The sequence below is a fragment of the Euprymna scolopes genome, chromosome 6, assembly GCF_053919585.1.
Source record: "Euprymna scolopes isolate OS-2025 chromosome 6, ASM5391958v1, whole genome shotgun sequence".
NCBI classification, from domain to species: domain Eukaryota; kingdom Metazoa; phylum Mollusca; class Cephalopoda; order Sepiida; family Sepiolidae; genus Euprymna; species Euprymna scolopes.
Window position 1 is genome coordinate 161,333,454 of NC_136487.1, and position 23,398 is coordinate 161,356,851.

The 23,398-nt window shown below is 34.9% G+C and overlaps 1 protein-coding gene across 1 annotated transcript in view; it reads left to right on the plus strand.

Moving 5' to 3' along the window:
* The window catches only part of LOC145278282 (acid-sensing ion channel 1C-like), a 92,609-nt gene that overhangs the window by 19,318 nt on the left and 49,893 nt on the right, over window positions 1-23,398 (plus strand). The window contains exon 2 of the mRNA XM_080130574.1: window positions 20,161-20,731. Within this exon, the coding sequence (XP_079986700.1) occupies window positions 20,161-20,731 (571 nt within the window). The remainder of the gene's footprint in view (window positions 1-20,160; window positions 20,732-23,398) is intronic.

Below are 23,398 nucleotides of genomic sequence, written 5' to 3' on the forward strand. Positions count from 1 at the left end.
TTAGGTGAAAGTACAGATTAGTTGAGAATTAAATGAATTTTAGTAAAACTTGCGGAGAATGCTCTGTTTTACGGTTGTTGTAAAAATGGAACGAAAATTTAAATTTCGTTCCGTTTTAAATTCGGTGCATTTTTACATTACGTCCAACTCATCGTTCACATTCAACATGTCAACTTGTATATGTTTTGTGGTATGCTGACAAGATTAGAAGTGTCTATTCAGAAAGCCGTTTTTTTACATGGGAAGGTTGGGGGTGTCTATTCCGAAAACCGTTCTTAACATAGAGAGGTTGGGGTGTTTATTCGTTATATGCATACACGAAATCCTATAAAAGTAGACATTTCAAATGTGACTGGCGAGGTAGGCAACAAAAAAATACCAAACATGTATACCAAATTGACTTTTTTCGTTTAAAAATTAAATTTTTTCATAACATTTTATTTTTGTAAAAACAATCTTTTGCTTTTGCATATATATATAAAGAACGGTTGTTGAATGTTATTTTGTCGATTATTTTCGTTTCGTTTGGAGCACAATTACAAAAAATAAAGATTAAAAAGAAACCAAATTTAAATTTCCGCAAAACAGAGCATCCTTCGCAAGTTTTAACAGATTTTTTCATAATTACAAACTTAAATCATTGTGCATTTATTCAAACGGTCTTTTATCTATCTAGGTCAATCCCTCCAACAAGAATATATATATATATATATATATATATATATATATATATATATATATATATATATAATGATTATCCCTATATATAAATTAAAGTTTACAATATCTTTTTTGTTTATAAAATTGCTAGGTGAAACTACATAATAGTTACAAAACACCCGCCAGTCCGGTAACATAAGTGCATAAGTACCAATAAAGTGATTTTTAGTATCAGATTCAGCAAAATCGATAACAAGTGACAATTAAATGAATGGTTTATTTTATTGTCGCTACACTGTAATCACGTGATTAAAATTTTAGCAGACTTAAAAATGTGGAGACACAAAGGTCAGAAGGACCCGAAATAGTAATTCAAGCAGGTACGCTTGGACAAAATACTAGAAATAACAATTTTGGCTTAGTCAGAAGAATAACGAAATGGTAATTCGTTCTTTCCTGGTAAATGCGTGCCTAAATAAAGTGCAGCAAAAACAACAACAGCAACAGCAACAACAACAAGAATAATAATAATAATAATAATAATAATTATTATTATTATTATTATTATTATATTAACAATAATAATAATTAGTAGTAGTAGTAGTATTACTATTATTATTATTATAATTATAATATTATTACTATTATTATTATTAATATTATTACTGTCATTATTATTATTATTATTAATGTTATTATTAATATTATTATTACTATTATTATTACTATTATTATTACTACTATCATTAATATTATTATTACTATTATTATTACTATTATTATTATTAATATTATTACTATTATTATTTTTATCATTATTATTACTATTATTATTATTAATGTTATTATTATTAATATTATCATTATTACTATTATTATTACTATTATTATTAATAATATTATTATTATTATTACTATTGTTATTATTATTATTATTATTATTATTATTATTATTATTATTATTATCAAACAAACAAATAAATAATTGATGTTTCATTTTATTTCGAGTTTCAGTTTTAAAGTTTCACGGCCACGAAGTATATTTTGCGGTGATTCGGCCATGGTATTTCCGTTCTCACATTTACCAACAAAAACATCAAACTCAACGATAATAATCATAAAATAATATTTTAAAAATCTTTCATTTTTTTTTCAAACCCTGAGTGTTAAGTTTGCAATCGATGAGATTAACGTGATAAAAGAAAAAAACAGGTATACTGTTTAGATTTAAGTGGGGGGGAGATTTTCGTAACTTTCAACATTTTTTATTTCATTTCCACAAAGCCACAGCAACGCGTGGCCGGATACATCAGGTATATGGTTCTTGTTAATGTAGCCAGGGATGGCTTCTGTCGCCGAGTACAAATCTATCGACTGGTGTTAATCGTGACACCCTGTACTGAAGATTCCCAAAAGGATGAAACACTATTGTCTGTAGGTATTTAATAATTATTATAGTAAATAATTATGTCAGCCCCTTTAATAAATTTGTTTCTGATCGTTGAGCACTTTTAGTTGAATTAAAATTGGTCAATTTAGCTCTTACGCGCAGATCTTCATATAATGACTAGATCACTCTGTCTGACGTTAAAAACATTTAATGAAATACATGTTTAAAATTCAACATCTTCCTCGCGGTTAATGTAAGCCGAATGGATATGGTCCTTGCTAATGGAGCCAGAGTACAACTGCACTGAAGATTCCCGTGGCACAACTGCACTGAAGATTCCCGAAAGGATGAAACACTAGTGTCTGTAAGCATTTAATAATTATTATAGTAAATAATCACATATATATATATATATATATGAGAGAGAGAAAGAGACTCATCTACAAACCGACTGTTTCGATGTATCACAGCTCTTCAGTGCAACTGCCTGATGCTTTGATTAAAACTCAACCGCCTAGACGACCGTAGATGGGTGAAATACAATTACAACTTTGTCTAAATGCCTTCAGCTCTATTTGTTTATATAAGAGCATTTATACGCTAGTTACAATTTTTATTTCACTCATCAATATGCTCAATCTATGAAAGGGAGTATTTATCCACAGACAAACTGTTTCGCTGAGCGTCTTTCATTCTTTTTTGCAATATATGTATGTCCCTATCTCTATGTACCTTTTTTCATTGTCAACTTATAAATTGCATCTCTGCTATTACCTCTCTTTTTTTAATTAAATTTCTATCTTTCTAATACATCCTCTTCTGTATTATTCCTTACTTTTTATCTTTCTTTATATGTGTTAAATAATAGTAATACTTATCTCCAAGTTTCTGTCTTCTACTGTCTCTTCTTTCCATCACAATATTTGTGACTATCTCTCTATTTCTGAGTACCTATCTACGTATCTTTGTCCGTCAGTCCTTATCTACAGGGTGAACAGAAAGTCCTTAGACCAATTCAAAAGTGGTTTATTAATAGAAAATTACAAAAATATAAATCAAACATGAATGAAAATTATGAGTTAGGAAACCAAGAATTAATTCAAATTATTTATTTTCAATGTGATGTCCCTTCCTTTCGATTAGACGTTCAATTCTCTGTCTGAAGTTACCAACCGAGGCACGCAGCGTTTCCTGAGGTATTTTAGCCCATTCACTCAGAAGAGATGTCTTCAAAGCATCAACACTTGGATGAACAATAGAACAGACCTTTGGCTCCAACAAAGACCACACCGAAAAATCTATGGGATTCAAATCAGGCGATGCAGGAGGCCACATCTCCTAACTCCAGAATCTTGGAAAATGACGTTGGCACCAGTCCTGAGTTTTTCTGGAGGTGTGGGATGGAGCTCCATTTTGTTGGAAGGTGAAAGGCTGATCTTTGAAGTGTTTCTTCATCTCTTCAAATGCTGGAACCAAAATATCGCTAATGTAGGGATCTGTGTTGATCTTAACCCCCTGCTCCACGAAAATCAGAGGCGACTTCCAAGATTTGGAGACTGCAGCCTACACCATGAGGGAAGACGGCTTTTGTCGGCGGAAAACTATTCTCACGGAGTCATCAATGTCTGCTGAAGATTTTGCGTAAACTCTGTCGTTCTGATTGTTAACAGTCGCTTACATTGTGAAGAGTTTTTCATCAGAAAAAACGATCTCTCGCTCTGCCGTGCCAGCCTTCAGTTCTCCAAGAAGCTTTGCTCTTTCAAGTCTCTTGTGCTTTTGGGCAGGTGTGAGGTACTGTCTCTTTCTCATCTTGTAGGGGGACAACTGGAGATCGTTTTTACGATGGTTCTCATCGAGGTCACGCTCACATTCATGTCTTTAGCCATTTGTCTTGCAGATCTCTTCGGGTTCCTCCTTACCCTCTCTCGGACAGCTTTAATCACCTTCTTTGTTCGAGCAGTGCGAGGTCTTCCACTCCTAGGACGGTCTTCAGATGTACCAAGTTCCTTAAATCTGTTCACAACATGGTACACGGTGGATTTAGCCACTTTCAAGAGCTTAATAATCTCCTTCCCGCGCAATGAAGCTGAATTATGGCCTCTCGCTTGCTCATTTTTCTGAAAGTTTAAACAAAATTATTTTAATATTTTTGTTGAAAATAATTAGATCAATAGTTAGACTAAATACTTACTTTATTCGAAAAGAGAAAAAGTGATTTTAACAATATTTAATTTTAAAACTAAAAATGGTCCAAGGACTTTCTGTTCACCCTGTACAAGTGAGATTGTGTGCATGAGGAATATGTTCAACCTATATGCTCAACGTACGTTTTATCTACAGACTTGAAATTTGGTATATAGGATACACAAAGAGGTGGAAAACTTTGTAATCGGTTTTAATCCGACAACAAGGACTGCTAAAGCGTAAAAAATAACAACTCGTACGTGGGGGTGATCAGATTTTTTATCTGTTTTCAACTTGCTGGCGCATGCACAGTCGTGAAACATGATCTCTTTCTTCTGTTACGTATTAGTTTCTTTGAAATCACCTTTCAAAGATTATGTCAAGCTTGTCTAATGGTTATCGTACTTGTCTCACTGTCTTTAGGCTTGGGTTTCGATCTCTGCTCGAGTAATTTTTTACTTACAAGAAATGAACGGTTTAGAAAAAACGTAATACTCGCATGCACATGTCTCAGATTTTTTCGTTGTTTTTTTTTCAAATGTTATGTCAAGCTTGCCTAATGGTTATCGTACTTGACTCACTGTCTTTAGGCTTGGGTTTCGATCTCTGCTCGAGTATTTTTTACTTATAAGAAGTGAACGGTTTAGAAAAAACGTAATACTCGCATGCACATGTCTCAGATTTTTTTCCGTTTTTATTTATTTTTGTTTTGTTTTTTTACTTCATTTTTAAGAAATTTAACGTTACGTTTAGAACCTACATTATTTTTATGCATAATAAATGTGAATTCTGCATGAATTAAAATATGATATTTTTTGCGTATTTTACAACCGGGCAACGCTGGGCGATCTGCTAGTGTTTTATATGTCCCCCTCTTTCTCTTTTTCTTTCTCTTTTTCTTTACAGTTACACACGTGTATTAAAAGAAAATCATGCGAATTCATCCGGAATCACCAAAATCCAGAACGAAAGTAAAATAAAAAATGAAAAAATAGATAAGAAATAAAAGAAAATGTAAGAAGACGTTTGTTCTTGCAATGCAGCTGGATTTCTGACACAATTTTTCACACTTCTGATGTGTTTTCTTTTCATTTCCGAATAGCAATAAATTAAATTAAATTCTTCCACGCGCAAAACGTATTTCTTTAGATTCCCAGATACTAATGTCGTGCCTGGTAACACTAAATCAATGAACATCACACTAAATAGTCAAATATCTAAGCTCTTTAGTTTATGATTTGCGAATAGATATTTCATTGTTTCTGAGGGTTGACTGGATACACGTAGAGAGGTAACAGCTTTTGACTGAACTTAAATCTTACTAGGTACTATCTTCTAACCTATCTAAGATATTTCTGTACAGGTGATTGTCAGGACAACATGGCATGAGTATGCTTTTTCCTACGAGTAAACCTAGACCAAATATTCAAAATAAAATAGTATTCGCAACCGAAATAAGATCTACTCGTTATGATTAATCCACACTGGCTTTTGCAAGTAATGATGTACCTTCGTTAGATGTTGTTAACTAAAGTAACATCACAAAGCTGGAACTCCACCAGACAAGATTAATTCTTGTTCTGGAATCCAGTAAGACCAAAACACCACAATAAAGATATACCATAACATTCTTAAATAGTCAATTGGGAAGATGTTCACAACTCCTTTGTTAACTCAATGATTCAGATGTAAAGGATGACTTTAATGGAATATGCGAATATTTGTGTATCTTATATAATCAAGTAAAATGAAGAAAAAAAACCTGAGCGAAACGCTTTACATGGGAGGAAAAACACAGCAAAATGATTTATTCTATATACGGACATACATGCATGTAATGTTCCCTATCTTCAGTTGAGCATATTGGGAAGTGATATACAAACTGCCATTTGCGTATTAAGCGATGCTTTTCGTGCAAACAAATCGAGCTTAGGCATTTGGGCGATGTCAAAACATGGTTAATTCACAGCCCGCATAGTCGAATAGCGTAACGATTAGAAGCTTCGACTGTCGTTTGTGTGGTGGATTTCCGATCCTGGATTGAGGTAGTTGCTTGTCTAGTCGCACTGATAAGCTGTGATACAGCGGAACAGTACTGTATGTTGATGACTATATATATATACATATATATATATATATAATATATTATATTAAAATAACCGCTTCTATAAAATAAAATAAAATAACCCCTTCTATATATTCCTTTTGTCAAACAATAAATTCTTAAATCGGATATATGTCTCTATACGTTAGGAAACTTATATATGTGCTCTATTCTTAAATATTGAGCTTTTCCTTTTTGGCAAGGATCTCCTTGAAAGTATTACTTCAAGTAATATCTATCAGGATTTTTCATCTGAATTCTATCAGTGTCTTATCTCGCTTATATATATATATATATATATATATATATATATATATATATATATATATATATATGAAATAAAATGGAGGTGGAAGGACCTGAATACTCAACGTTTCGCCCGATTTATGCGGGCTTCTTCAAGTGGGATGGTCATTGACGAGAGAGTCGGAGGATTGGGGCTATATATAATGATGGGGGGAAAGCAGCGTGTTTTCCTTAGGTAAATTAGATGTCATATATACATGTATATACATTTTATGAGAGAAAATAAATTATAGTAAACTAGTGTGGTGGATTACGTCTAAAAGTTAAAATATCGTAATGATAAAATAACCTCCATTTTATTTCATATCGTCGGATTTAATCCAGCTACAACAATCATATATATATATATATATATACACATATATATATATATATATATATATATATATATATATATATATATATATATATATAAACCCCTGTGTATCGCTTTATTGCAGGTCAATATTTTTTTAATTTTGAAATTGTTACGAAACGCAGAGAAATTAAATTTGGTACTCTTGAAGCGCATAACAAGGTTCCTTCTTTGCCTGGTTTTTGTGGAATTTGTACAAAATATATTGAAAATTATGCTAATTTTTCAATTGCCTGATAAGTTTAAGCATGTATCACTTTATTGCATGTCTCCTAAAATGCATAGAAACGGTCAATTGACAGCTAGTGAAAACGAACGTGTTGTTGCAGGTTTTGCAGAAGATTTCTCTCTCGTAGATTAAACTAAAGAGATTGGAAGAGATCAAAGAACATTGTCTTCATTCGCTGAAAATCCAAACATTCAATCAAGGAAGGACAGAACACAGGAAAATCAGTTTATGGTTGCGATGTTAGAAAAATTCGCCGTCAACTTATCAGGCAGCCGGGCAGCAACAGTGCTACCATATTTGACAAGGTTGGAATACCTTCCTAGTCCAGAAAGACATGCTGCGATGTCTTAAACGAAATTGCAAGAAGAATTAAGCCCATAGCAAGACCTTTTTAACCAAATTTATAGGGAAAAACATTTAGGTTGGGCTCAGAAAATCAGCTTTAAAAATGTGGCCAGAGCAACCCTTAATGAAACATATTAGGTGGACAAAAGTTTAGAGTCCTAAAATGTGAGTGCAAAAATGGGTCAAACTAACAAGTCAGTCTTATATTTTATTTGTAAATGAGCATTTGTTACCATGGCTTGATGAACTTTCATTGGCACGTCACGACAAATTGATTTTATGCACGAGAGTACGCCATGCCACTCAGCACAGATATATCTCTGAACACGTCTAATGATTAAACGAATTCTTTACGTCGGCAAAGCGACGGCTTATGTGAAAGAATTAGGACTGACTCCAAAATCTTTAAATGATTGGATACTGAGTGAATATTTACAGTTATAGAACCAGACTGTACTCTATCATGTTCCATTCTATCTCCTCTGGGATCCGGCGACCACTCCGTTGTATTAGTTAAGATAAAAATGAAATGTAATAAGTCTTCAGACGTACCTCTACACCGTACTGTATATCGGTACTCTATGGCTGACTTGAATAGCTTCCGTACATTCATATCTGATGTACCTCTGCAGTCCATGTTTAAAAAAGATGTGTCCTCTATAGTATCAGACCTGACCGAATGGATAATTGTAGGCATAAACCGATTCGTATCATCAAAAAGCTCCAACAAAAACCTAATAGCCAGCCATGTTTTTTCCCAGAATGTGCTGCTGCCAGTAATCACTTTTTCCATAGCTACCAACGTAATAAATGCACTAAGACTAAAGCTGCTTTCAGGAACGAAAGCAACCACTGTAAAAGAGTAATAAAAAATGCAAGAGAGCTATATGCTCCGTCCATTAAATCCAAAGTAGCTGAGCAGCGTCTTGGTTCCCACCAGTTTTGACAAATAACAAACAGGATTCTGAATAGAAGCGTGCGTTCTATACCAACCATCATCAATGGACCTGAGGTCACCTCGTTAACATCAGACAAGGCCAAACTATTTGCAAAGAACTTTGCAGCTAATTCTACCCTATGCGACGAAGGCCATCAACTTCCCGTATTTCCACTTATAATACACAACACGATAGGTAACATACAAATATATGTGTGTGCGGTCGCCAAGCTAATCAAGAACCTTGATTCCAGTAAATCAACTGGTCCTGACGGCATTCCAATTATAGTGTTAAAAAAGCTTCAACCAGAACTTACAAAACAGTTTAAGTGTTGCCTTAAGGAGAAGTGCTTTCCAACACCCTGGAAAACGTCATCAGTATGCCCGGTATTTAAGAATTCAGGTGATAAGTCATCTCCCTCTCAATATAGACCAATAAGTCTCCTGTGTGCCATGAGTAAGTTGCTGGAATCCATATTAAATAGAGAAGTAGTCAACCACCTCAGCAGAAATAACCTTCTTAGTGACATGCAATGTGGTTTCCGTTCTGCTAAATCTACAGCATATGTGCTAACTGTTATATCTCATAGGATTAGTGAATCTCTCGACAAAAGCTTCCTGTCTAGGGAAATTTCTCTTGACATATCAAAGGCCTTCGATAAGGTATGGCATAAAAACACCTACTTCACAAGATTTCCAGCTACGGTATAACTGGAAATATATTCTCAAGCATTAAATCATTTCTCTCTGATAGGCTCATTAGAGGAGAGGTTGATGGGTAGAAATCAGAGGCCCGCAGTATTAATGCTGGAGTCCCCCACGGGTCCATCCTGGGCCCAACTCTCTTTCTGATCTACATCAATTATCTCCCAAAACACATACTTAAATCATTCGTTGACATCTATGCTGATGGCACGATCATCTATGGCAACACATCAAAGGTTGTAAATCACAAAGTTCTCTGATCTAGAGCGCGTGGTACAGTGGGGGAAGAGGTGGCTGGTCACTTTTAATGCATCCAAAACCAAGCTCCTATCTTTAAATCATCAACGCCCTGATCCCCATCTAGCATCAATTGAAATGGATGGCTCTCGTCTCGTTGATAAGCTTCTGAGTTTGACCTTGTCTCCTGATCTGAAATGGAATACGTACATCAAGTCTGTTGCCAGATTGCTGGAAAATGGTGGGCTCCTTCTACCGCTCCAGAAGATATCTCACTACTGATCCAATTCTCTACCTATATGAAAGCTAAGTACGTCCAAGTATGGAATACTGCTGCCACATCTGGACAGGAGCTGCTAAAAACAGCCTATCCTGCCTTGACAGAGTACAAAATAGACTTCGAGGGTTAGTGGGGGTGCTCTTTTCTCTTCCCTGCAACCTCTCTCCCACAGAAGAGACATTGCGAGCCTATCTGTTTTATTTCCATGGCAGATGCTCGTCTGAGCTCCAATCTCTGCCCCCCCTCGCCAATCTTTAACGAAAAAACACCCGTATAGCTGAAACCACTGTCAATAATTTTCCCCACTCTTTATCTGTGTCTAAATCAAAACGTAGATTCCATGAACAAAGCTTCTTTCTTAGAACTGCACGCTTGTGGAACTCTCTACCGCTTGCCTATTTCCCTCCTAATTACAACTTGGATGTCTTCAAGTCAAACATAAACAAATTCCTGATGAACCGCCCCCTTAAGTAATGACACTTTATCAAATCTCCAATACTAAAAATGACTGCAACACTATCCCATTGATTACTGTACACACAATAACCCTTCTTGGCCTTAATAAGTGGTGACCTCCATGTAAAGAAAAAGCTATAAAATGCTTCAATCATAGTCATTTGTTTTCCTAGTATTGCATATGAATTACAAAATATCTTATATTTCCCCAATACCAACGAATATGATGAAGGCGAGAGTAAAACTTGCTGCTATGGTTTTAAATGATCTGAAATAAAGAGGAGACTTGATTCCAAATATTTCTTATATGATATATCTCCCCTCTTTGGTCTTTATACATAAAATACATTTCACAGTGTACAAGGATTATTTCATACTTTTATCAACATTTACCTGGACTTCCTCATATTAACTCTCGGTGAAATAGATAAGCTGATATTTTCATTGCAAACTTTGTTTTACTATAAGCTGTATCGCATGAAGGGATCTCTAAAAACTAACTGACCGAAACATGCTTATGACTGTGTAGCAACACATTACTGTAAAAACAAATTATATATATATATATATATATATATATATATATATATATATAACATAATAATTAGGTGTCTATTTACACTACTGTGTTCTTGCTTTCGCGTTATTCTCTGATAATGTCTATTAGATATTCGAAAAACATGACTGTGCGTATGTATGTAAGGGTCTGTCATACATTTGAAAACGAATGAGTATTTCTTTACCTCTCCATATCGCTTTCTCTTTTAAATGTTCCAACCAAAAATAAATCTTCCATACATTAAAAGCGAACTGCGTGTACTGGTCTGTCTCATAGGCTTAGCTACCCAGGGGGTGCTCTACAATAAATTTGACACTAAAGGAGTGTGGTTTTGTACACGTGGCTTTTTTATTTGAAAGGACTGTAGGAGGAGGCAAACGTATAATGACGGTCTACCCTAAAGCTAACTAAACTGCCAAACAGTTAGCTCTTATCACTATGTGTGTTTATATGTTTCCCGCTAAAGAAATCTCCTTATTCTATTTAATACTGCCCTGAAAACATTTTTTTTTTCAAACAACTATAAAAAGGCATTAATTGAGAGATAACTTTGATTTCGGGTTTCTTTATAAAACTGTGTTAAACGTTTACTTTCTTGGCGAGGATCTGACAGCATAACAAATGTATTTATATAAAGAGCTACATTTTTATAAAATATATACATCATAGGAAGAATTAGTTGGTTGGTTGTTTTTGTTTTACAGCATATCAACCCTTTTCAGGTTATTTAATGCCGAATCCAAAGATTCGGAAGAAAAAAGTTTTAATAGAATATATATATATATATATATATATATATATATATATTACATGGAGGGTAACCACTTATCAAGGCCCGAAGGCCACTCAGAGATAAGGGTTATTGGGTGTACAGTAATCAATGAGATAGTATTGTAGTAATCATTAGTATTTGGGGTTTTGATAGAGTGTCTTACTTAAGGAGGCGGTTTGTCAGGAGTTTGTTTATGTTGGACTTGAAGACGTCCAAGTTGTAGTCAGGTGGCAAGCGGCAGAGAGTTCCACTTGTGTACAGTTCTAAGAAAGAAGCTTTGCTCATGGAATCTACGTTTGGATTTAGGCACAGATAAAGAGTGGGGAAAATTATTGACAGTAGTTTCAGCCAGACGGGTGTTTCTCGTGAAAGATTGGCGAGGGGGGACGAGGGATTGGAGATTTGGTTTTTATATAGATAGAGAACTGCGTCAGTACTGAGATATCTTCTGGAAGGGTAGAAGGATCCCACCATTTTTCCAGCGTCCCTGGCAACAGATTTTATGTACGTGTTCCATTTAAGGTCAGGGGTAAAGATCAAGCCCAGAAGCTTGTCAAAACATGAAGCCTCTCCAAGACGAGAGCCATCCATTTCAATTGATGCCAGATGGGGTTCAGAGCGTTGATGATGTAAAGATAGAAGCTTCGTTTTGTATGCATTAAAGGTAACCAACCACCTCCTCCCTCACTGTACCACGCGCTCAAGATCAGAGAAGAGTGAATCTGAGAGAACCTTGCCATTTACAGCCTTTGATGTGTTGCCATAGATGGTCGTGTCATCAGCATAGATGTCAACGAATGATTTAAGTATGTGTTTTGGGAGATCATTGATGTATATCAGGAAGAGAGTTGGGCCTAGGATGGACCCCTGAGGGACTCCAGCATTAATATTGAGGGCCTCTTATTTCTGCCCATCAACCACTACTCTTATGAACCTATCGGAGAGAAATGATTTTATGATCGAGAATACATTTCCAGTTATACCGTAGCTGGAAATCTTGTGAAGTAGGCGTTTTAATGCCATACCTTATCGAAGGCCTTTGATATGTCAAGAGCAATTTCCCTAGACAGGAATCCTTTGTCAAGAGATTCACTAATCCTATGAGATATAACAGTTAGCACATATGCTGTAGATCTGCCAGAACGGAAACCACATTGTGTGTCACTAAGAAGGTTATTTCTGCTGAGGTGGTTGACTACTTCTCTATTTAATATGGATTCCAGCAACTTACTCATGACGCACAGGAGACTTATTAGTCTGTACTGAGAGGGAAATCACTTATCACCTGAATTCTTAAATACGGGACATACTGATGAGGTTTTCCAGAGTGTTGGGAAGCACTTATCTTTAAGGCAACGCTTATACAGTTTTGTAAGTATGGGGCAAGTTCTGGTTGAAGCTTTTTCAGGACAATGATTGGAATGCCGTCAGGGCCAGTTGCTTAACGAGAATCAAGGTTCTTAATTAGCTTGGCGACATCACGCACATATATTTGTATGTTGCAGAGTGTGTTGTCCGTTATAGGAGTAAATACGCGGAGTTGATAGCTTTCGTCGCATGGAGTAGAATTAGCTGCAAAGTTCATGGCAAATAGTTTAGCCTTGTTTGATGCTGACGAGATGACCTCAGGTCCATTGATGATAGTTGGAATAGAACGCACGCTTCTGTTCAGGATCCTGTTTGCTATTTGCCAAAACTGGTGGGAACCAAGCCGATGCTCAGCTAGTTTGGATTTAATGGACTAAGCATATAGGTTTCTTGCATTTTTATTACTCTTTTGCAATGTTTGCTGGCAGTCCTGAAAGCAGCTTTAGTCTGAGTGCATCTATTACGTTGGTAGCTATGGAAAAAGTGGTTTCTGTGTGCGATGGCAGCAGCACATTCTGGGGAGAACCATGGCTGCCTGTTAGTTTTTTGTTGGATTTTTTTGGATGGTATGAATCGGTCTATGCCTACAATTATCCATTCGTTCAGGTCTGATACTATAGAGGACACATCTTTTTTAAACATGGAATGCAGTTGTAGATAAGATATGAATGTACGGAAGCTATCCCAGTCAGCCGTAGAGTATCGATATACAGACTTATTGCATTTCGTTTTTGTCTTTACTGATACAACCGCATAGTCGGAAGATCCCAGAGGAGACAGAACCTAGCTCAGGGGAAGTTGAGAGAAAAATATCTAGACAGCTAGCATACCGACCGAAAGTATCGGGCACTCGGGTGGGTTCGTAGACAATCTGAGTGAGGTCATAGGCAATGGCAAACTCATGACAGAACCTCCCCCTCATCATCTATCTTTTAGAGTGGGTCAACCATTCCGCATTGTTGACATTGAAGTCACCAGAAATTTGGATGTTAGCTGAAGGGTGAGCAGACAGGATGTGGTCAATTTTTTCAGATATGCTCTTAAGGATAGTAACTCTACTGCTGTGGGGGCGATAGAGAGCGAATATAAATGCAGTGGTGTAAGCAAGTGCAACCTGGAAGCACATTTAAGGTAAATTATGGTCTTCTCTGGAGATATCCCTACCACACGGAAATCCATCTATTATGTAAGCACATATTCCATGTCCATGGCGATCTTGGGGGTCAGATTTAGATGTTAAGTTGGAGTATCCTTTAATTATGAATTCGTCAAGGGAAGTGGTTGGCCTAATGCCAGTTTCACTTAGGAAGGATATGTGTGGTTTCGTCTCCTGTAATTGGGTTTCAACCTCTGGGAGGTTGGAACGTAGACTCCTGATGTTGTTTTCAAGTCGATTTCTATTTAACCCATAGTTTGAACCCAAACAGGTACTACCAATTCGGGTCAGAGTGGACCTGGGAGCAATGGCAATTAAAGGGGGCTTCATCACTAAATATAGTTTAAGGTCATATCCAGGACCAGGAAGAATTAGTAAAACACAACTAGACACTGTTTATAGTCATTATAAATAATTATTTAATCATTATTCTATGAATTATATTGATGTTATTAACTAACTTATATTGTTAAAACACTTCTAATCGTGTACGACACAGTTAAGTTAAGCAAAGTTTGGGCTAGTCAGTATCAGATGGGTGAAAATTTGGAAACGCCAGGCGCTGTACGTAAGATGAAGTCGACACTTCTCTGCAAGAACTGCAAAAATATAACATCGTTATCTCCCCTGACAGGGATATGCAAGCGAGTTGAGACCACTTGTGAATTTGATATTCCCATGAGACTTCCGCCTTCGGAGAATGCGGTATTAACCCGCCTTTACTTGATATATATATATATATATATATATATATATATATATATATATATATATATATATATATATATATATATACTAGCTGTACACATCAGGCGTTGCCCGTTCAAAACATATTTCCGGGCGAAGGGATTAGTCACATACTATCGAAGATGCACCAAATATCGAAAAGTGATATCATGTTCGATTTAAGGAACGATAAAACACATCTATCTTAATCTTAAAAATCAAATACGAAGTAACTTAAAGGGGAAATAACTCTCATAGTTTAAATAAATAAAGTTACTTTCGATTTTAAAGAAAATTTCTCAGCTATTAATTATTGAAAATAAATTAATTTAATTAAAAAAATAAATGAAAGAAATCAACTTAATATAATGTTTCTAAACAGAACAAGTAAAACGATTCCATTGCAATAAAAAATTAATAACATCGAGCTAATTATTAAAATAGATTTTCTTTGACGTAAAATGCAAATGAGGCTACTCGTTGTATGTAAAATTCTGTTGAATAAGTAGTATATATGTAAAATTTTAAAAGTTTACACCTCAAATCGTCTGAGACCGCAGAGGTCAAATTTTTATAATAAGCGTCATATTTTTTCAAACTTTGACCCTTATTATAACCCCTTAACATTTATTGTTTTGGGCTCAAAACAAGTTATTAAGTTAGATCCATGTCCAAGAAACCTATACCTAAAATTTCAAGTGTTTACACCCAAAATTGTCAGAGGAGTTTGGTAGTGTTTTCAAAGGTCAAATCGTTGAACCTTGACCCCATAACAGCCAAATTTCTTGCCGAAAACCGATTACACAAATTTTCCCAAATCTCAATACCCTGTATATCAAATTTCGAGTCACACAGACACACAGACACGTTCACTTTTATAGATAGATAGCTATATAGATAGATAGATAGATAGCTAGATAGATAGATTTGTTAAACAAAAATATAATCGTATACATAAATATATATGGTAACAATTGTGTGTTCACTATAAATTTTTTCGCAAAAATTATGCAAGTATAAATCATGTAGAATATCTGCATGAATATAATTACACGTAATAGTTAACCAAAGATGATTATCCCATTAAAAAAACCGAAGCAACTAATAGAGAATTAATTAAAATGAATCTTTATAAGAATATGCAAATTAGCTAGATCGTTTGCTGGTGAATGCAATTCCACAACCAAGATATAAGAAAAATTGTATTTTCTTTTTAAATAAATAGAAAAGAGAGTTTTTAATATGAATATCGATACACACAAAAGAAAACCGAATTTATAGGAGTATAGATAGATAGATATATATGTGTGTGTGTAAAGTGATCATGTTTGTCTTAGTAAAGATATCTACAAAAATTCCTCTGGCAATTTTTAGTCTACCGATTTGAATTTTGATACATAAATGATGTTGGCCCCGTGGAACAAATTCGATTTTGTCTTTAGCCCGTAAAAATAGTAGCTGCTAATGGGATCTACATTTAAAAAAAATGAACTTGGCAGGTGTAAGTCTACTTAAAGTGTTCTTTTACGCATGCGCAAATATACATTTATTCGTTAGAGTCGATTCATTTTTAACTATTTCTCATCCATCTGTGGATAACAAACGGTAACGATTAAGGATGGAACCTTAAATGTTTAATACGAAATTAGCATAAATTAAAATTTTCCACCTGTGCATGTATTGATATATTTTTGCAATAGCATTCTTAATTTAAATATAAAAACACTTTGAAATTATAACATGCCATATAATTATGTGATATGGTGTATACAACATTATATCGCGTATTTTGTTTTTTTACGTCTGATGATATATAAATAACCCGCAGAAAGAGAGAGGTAATATTTAAGGATATGGTATCATATAACGAAACTACATTATCTATCTTGTAAACCTATAAAGTTTAGTTTTTATCGCTCTGATAGTAGTAGTAAAAGCCTACTTACCAACGAAAGCAACATGTGACACAAGGTCGTTTTTAATGTGGGGAAAAACGGGGCACTCTGTAAGTAGGCAAAGATTTAAAAAATGCCTTAGTTTAGAAGGGCCTCCCCTTTATTTACCAAGGAGAAATATCACACCTGGATCTCAGCCCGAACGCCAGATCTTACTTTTTCTATTTGAAAATTATTAAAACAAACCTTTTAATATACTCGGTCATGGATATGAAGCAGGTACATGAAGGTTTACTAATTTGCATATTCCTTTGAAAAATGAGCGTTAATTAATTAATTATTCATTTCTTATAATTTTTCTATTAGATGATTCATGTTATTTCACTATTAAATTGAATTATATTTATGCATAGTTGCTATATTTTGCATAATTGCGTAAAATTTAAGAATGAAAACATTCTCCCACACGGAAATATTATATATATATATATATATATATATATATATATATATATATATATATATATATATATATATATATATATATATATGGGTGTTTTATTTCGGCTGGCATGTTGTGGCGACCAAAAATTGTTGTTGGCTATATCCTTCTCAAGCGCTTTCTATCGGTGTATCTGATCGTCTTCAGGAGCGATTGTTGTTGTCATTTTCTTTTTCTTTATGGAGGCATGGTGTATTTAGAGTTAGTTTTTTTATTATTGGTTATAAAGTTAAGTGCAAAATGGGTAGGGGCGAATTATTTTATTTTTAATTTTTACTTTTAAGAGATTCGTGCTATTTCGCTCTGTCCCCTGTTTGTCCTGCATTTTAGTATAAATACAGTGAAACTAAATTCCAGCGTTCGTGTTCTCGGCTTTCGTGGCGAAACGTCCAGCTTTTGATCAATGTGGAGTTTATCCTTATATCAGACAATTGCTATTCGATTTGGACAATGGGGAGTTGCTTTCCTCCCTTCCCAGCATCATCCGAGGGAAGTGAAAACTAAAAATACTGCCACGTCATCGTAACGATCCCGCTATGACATCATTTAGCGTCTTCCTGTCAATCAAACCTCTTTCACACGCTTTATAAGCCTTAACTTAACGCGGTAATCGATTGCTCACACTCGTGGTCGAGACAGTTAAGTGGTTGGCTTTTGTTTCCATCTCTGCGTCAAGGCTTCCGGGTTCAATCCCGCCACCCGATCAAAACTATTTCTTTTTCTTTTACACCTTTAAACACCCGGGCAACCTTTAGTTTACCCCCCCCCCCATACACAGCGTTGTTATCTTAAGATTGCAGGTTCGATCCGACAGGTTTATTTATGCCATTTTTCTCCCGTTTTGGTTTTGGTTTTGGTTTTTCCGATTTTTTAACATCGTTTTTTTTATAATATTTAAAAAGGGTTTTATTACTTACCCACCCCCATACACACACCTACAAACACCCGGGCAACGCCGGGTATCCCCCGCTAGTATATATAAAGTTACCTTGTTCGTCTGTCTGTTAGTGTGGGGAACGGTTCCTATCACTACTCTATCAATTTTTCATCTACAGACTGGAAACTTTATATATACGAGATTTGATTCTGTGATTTTAGCTTTTAAAAGTAGCTGCAATAAGGTCAAATTTTAATTTTTTAAAAAGTGGAACTTGACATGCGTAAGTCAGCTAAACGTGTTACTTCCACGCATGTGCAAATATGTATGTACACTTTTAACAATGATATAATAATTTGTTTTACGCATGCACACACACACACACACACACACACACAAACACACACACATATATATATTTGGATTTAGCTCGAATGCTAACGAATAATGCTAGAGAGCTATATGTTCATGTTTCGATTCTAGCTGATGGCATCCCAGTCATATTTTCATTATTTATTTTTTAACTTTAGAAATCACTTCTATATGTTGGGTACAATATAATAATCAATAAATAAAATGATATATCTGGAATCTGCATTAATTATAATATCATGTTTAAGCGTAGTTTACGACTGATTCGCGCTGGACGGTTCTTACTGTATAATCGGTACAATATAATCAAATGAGATTTGTCATTATAATAATAATAATAATAATAATAATAATAATAATGATAATAATAATATATGCATACATACATAGATACATACATGCATAAATTACAATATATTAAAGCGTTTTTTTATGGCAGGTAACACCGGGCAGCCCTTACTATATATTGGGTGCAATATATTAATCAATAGAGAACAAATAAAAAAATATGAAATTCGCGTAAATTAAAATATCATATTTAAATATATTTTACGACCGGGCAACGCTGGGCGACCAAGTAGTTCCATACAAAACGATGGGGATAATCTGAGACAATCGATGATAAAAAATGAATACGTAATACCTGGAAGTATGGATATATGGCAACAGAACAAATCACAAAACTACCATGATATGGTGAGGTAATGCCTAGGAGTTGTATTATGAGAACATATATTACACTACTCTACTGAAATAGTATAGTAAACAGTGAAAAGTACAATAGTGTCATTAATAGTAGTAAATAGGATACTACTACTAATAATAATAATAATAATAATAATAATAATAATAATAATAATAATAATAATAATGATAATAATAATTGTCTCATCACCTTCCCCCCAATAAAAAAGTGATACCAAAGAGCCGAGAAGGGTCAAGGAGGATGGAAAGACTGAGGAGAGCGCTGACCAGACCTCCCCTGGACAAGCACAAAGAGAACTGGAACCTCGGGGGGGGCTTAGTGCCACTCAAATTCCAGTATAGACCAATGGGCACTGCCAGCGAGAAATCAATGGTAAGGTGCTGTTGCGATGACGCACATTTATTTGCAAATGCTATCGAAGGAGGTGGAGAGAGCTGGACGTCTGGGGAGACTTGTTGTCACTCAGCTTCCAGAGAACACCACAGGTGTCCAATCAGATCGTTTGTTGACTTGTGTGAAAGCTCCATGTGAGCCAATAATAATGATTTTATATGTTTTGGTGTAATGTAATTGTTAGACATTCAATAAAACAACGCGTCAAAACAGCGCAGGAAATAGAGTACTCCCGGAATTGTGCATTTGAAAGATACGATAGGTATTTAAGTTCTCTCCAGTAGGTATTCAAGTTCTTCTCAATTATTATGCGTCGGCATGCGTATCTAAAACTAAATCTCTTACAAGACCATCTCGACAAGTGTTTTAAAATCTTTAGCCTTCACATTAGAATTTACATGTTATTGCGACCAAGTCTGGCATGTATCCTCAGGGAATTGTATTAGAGATTTAATCGGTGAGCACGTGTCTCTTGCAACCAGATTTCCAACAAGAGATCGCAGTGAGCGTCCTTACTTGATGATATTATCTGCTTAGTAAATATGCAAATATAAATATGCGAACGACGCGTATAATTATGCGTTATTGATCTCTTTGAAGTTTAACAAAATTCAATTATTCATATGCCCTTTTTTTATATTTTCAGGTGTGTTTGGACAGTGGCCATTATCGGGATGATCATCGCTTTGATGGTTTCAATTATTGACCTGTACACCGAGTACAACAAGCTACCATTCCTCACCCGCATCAATGTCGAGATTGCCGACAGACTGCCTTTCCCAGCCGTCACCCTCTGTAATCTGAACCCAATCGACAAAACGAAAATGGGCGATTTTGAAAAGGTGAAGAGCTACTTCCTTGCTTTTACGAGCTTACACTTCCCTCCGAACCAACCGCTGAACTGGTCCAATCCAGATTTAAAACCTTTCACCTATCCGATGAATGAGAGCTGGTTTCGCTCAGTCAGCCCCGATCTTAGCTCTATGCTGTTTATGTGTGCCTGGGAAGGTCGCCGTCTTAAACCGCCTTGTTCACAAAACTTCAGCGAGCACTTTACAGACATGGGCATATGCTATACGTTTAATGATGCCAATCATACCCGACGATACGGCCCTCTCTACACCTCCCACACCGGTAGCATGACAGGACTTGTACTCTATTTATATATTAATGAAAGTACTTATATTTACAACCCGGAAATGGCGACAGGCGTAAAGGTGAGTCATCTCGCTACGACAGAAGAAAACTTTGTGTCTAATCTTTCATCTGCTAACAATAATGGCTGCTTTATAATTGACTTAATCTATAAATATAAAAGCGAAAATGTATATATGTATGTATGTATGTATGTATGTATGTATGTATGTATGTATGTATGTGTGTGTGTTCGCTTTTTCTGTATGTCTACAAAAGGCTTTTTTCAAAGAAGCGGTCGGTCGCTTCACAACTTTTTAAAACTTTTTATATCACATATAAATCGTAATATCTCACACTTAACAACGAAGCTCGCCTGTCTATTTAATTTGCTCGATTTTGGGAAGATAAATATTCAACATTTGTCGCTCGCCGCATGTAGGTTAGTCTTTTTCCTATAACATCTTGGGAAGCGTTCACGCCCCGCAGTCAAACTTGACCTCATTAACTAATTAAAATGGGCACCTGCCAAATCCAAGTAATTAAATAAATTCAAACGCGTTTCCGTTAGCATCTCGCGGTGGTACAATCGTGAACGTCGCACTTTTTTTTTTTTTTCACACTTTAATTTACAACTTTTCCTCAAGGGTTCGGGTTCGGGTTCGATCCTCATACTTACTTTTTTTTAAACCCCCACCCCCACCCCAGGAGTTTCCACACACACCTCCAAACACGCGGCAACGCCGGGTACACCTCGCTAGTATATAAAGAAAGCATCAAACAAGTGCGTGTGTGTGAAGAGTTCTAGTGCAAAATGCGATATATATATATATATATATATATATATATATATATATATATATATATATATATATATATATATTATTTTTTTTAAGTAATCTACGTAGACGCGTATTTCGGGGCATTACTCACCCTTCAGTAAATAAATAAATAAATAAAAATACGTCGAAATAAAAAATGGGCGATTTTCTAAGAAAACACCGGACCTTCGAGGCGGAGACGTTAACCTTAATATTGTTTAAAAAATCAACAATAAAAACTATTATATATATATATATATATATATATATATATACTCTCAACAAATATTTGATTTAAAGACGTAAAATTTGGTATATAGGGTATTCACATATATGGTAAACGTTTTAATCCGTTTTCATCCGCAAAAAAAAATGCTGCTAAGAAGTAAAAATTGAAAAATCGGTACGTGGAAGTTATCGCATTGGTATCGGTTCGCAAACTTTTTCATTGATTCGCATGCGTGAATGGTTCACATTACATATTACGTATGTTAAGAATAAGTAGTTTGAAAATAAGTTAAAGAATGTGTCACGCTGGTCTAATAGTTATCGTACTTGACTCACTGACTTTAGATCTTGGTTTCGATCTCAACTCGAGTATTTTTTCTTTTTTTATTTTTCTTGGAAGAAATGGAAGGTTTAGAAAAAAAGCATAATACTCGCATGCATGTGTCTCGGTTTCTGTATTACTTAAATTATAATAGTAATGCATATTTTACGACCGCACAACGCCAGATGACCTACTAGTATAAATATAAACATTGAAACACCGTTATATATATATATATATATATATATATATATATATATATATATATATATATATATATATATATATATATATATAAGGTAATTGCAACTTCTCTCCCAATTTACGGATTTTGTAATTATGCTCATATGCACTTTTTTAAATGAATTTATAGGTATTTTTCCTTCTAATGAGGCAGAATAAATTAATTGATTCATATAATAAATGAATGATTTTACGCGACGAAATAGGTGCTGTCAAGAATTGTGCGTAAAAACTTGTAAGATGGTCAACATCTTGAAATTTGGAATATAAACTTTTTCATTTATTTGGTATATGCTCTGCAATTACATCGAGCTTTATAAATTAAAAGATTGGTATGAATAAAAGGTTAAATATGATTGAAAAAACTTATTTTCATACACACTCACACACACACATTTTATATATATATATATATATATATATATATATATATATATATATATATAGTTTTTATTGTTGATTTTTTAAACAATATTAAGGTTAACGTCTCCTACTGTCGTAAATAATCTCACCCGCTACTTAATTGGCTGAAAATGCGAAGCTCGTTATTTGTTTGTTTACGAACAGGCTATTTGAGCACTATAAAAGTGGTGGCGGGTGTCTATTTAAATAGACATTCCGACGAGTTATTTACGGGCGTCAATTCCATGGTCGAGTGGGAGAACTGCCGACTGTCAACACAACGATTCTAGGTTCAATCCTTTGCTTGGGAGAGATGCTAGTCTAGAGGCACTGATGAGTTGTGATACAACGAAACAGGACTGTATGTCGATGACTACAAATATATTTTAAGCCCCCCTCTTTGGGTAGAGCACTTTCGTACATAATCTCACCCGCTACTTAATTGGCTGAAAATGCGAAGCTCGTTATTTGTTTGTTTACGAACAGGCGATTTGAGCACTATAATTGAATATAATTGAAAAAACTTATTTCTATATACACTCACACACACATATATATATATATATATATAGTAATTTATAAAATATATGTGGCGATTAAGCTACACTGAATATTCGGCGTTTCATCCACTCTAGGATTCGTCAGGCTTATGCGCGAATTCTGTGGTTGTTTATCGTTTTTATATGGTCCTCTTCTGTTGAGGATTTAGTTAGTCAATCAGCTAACTATCAGGG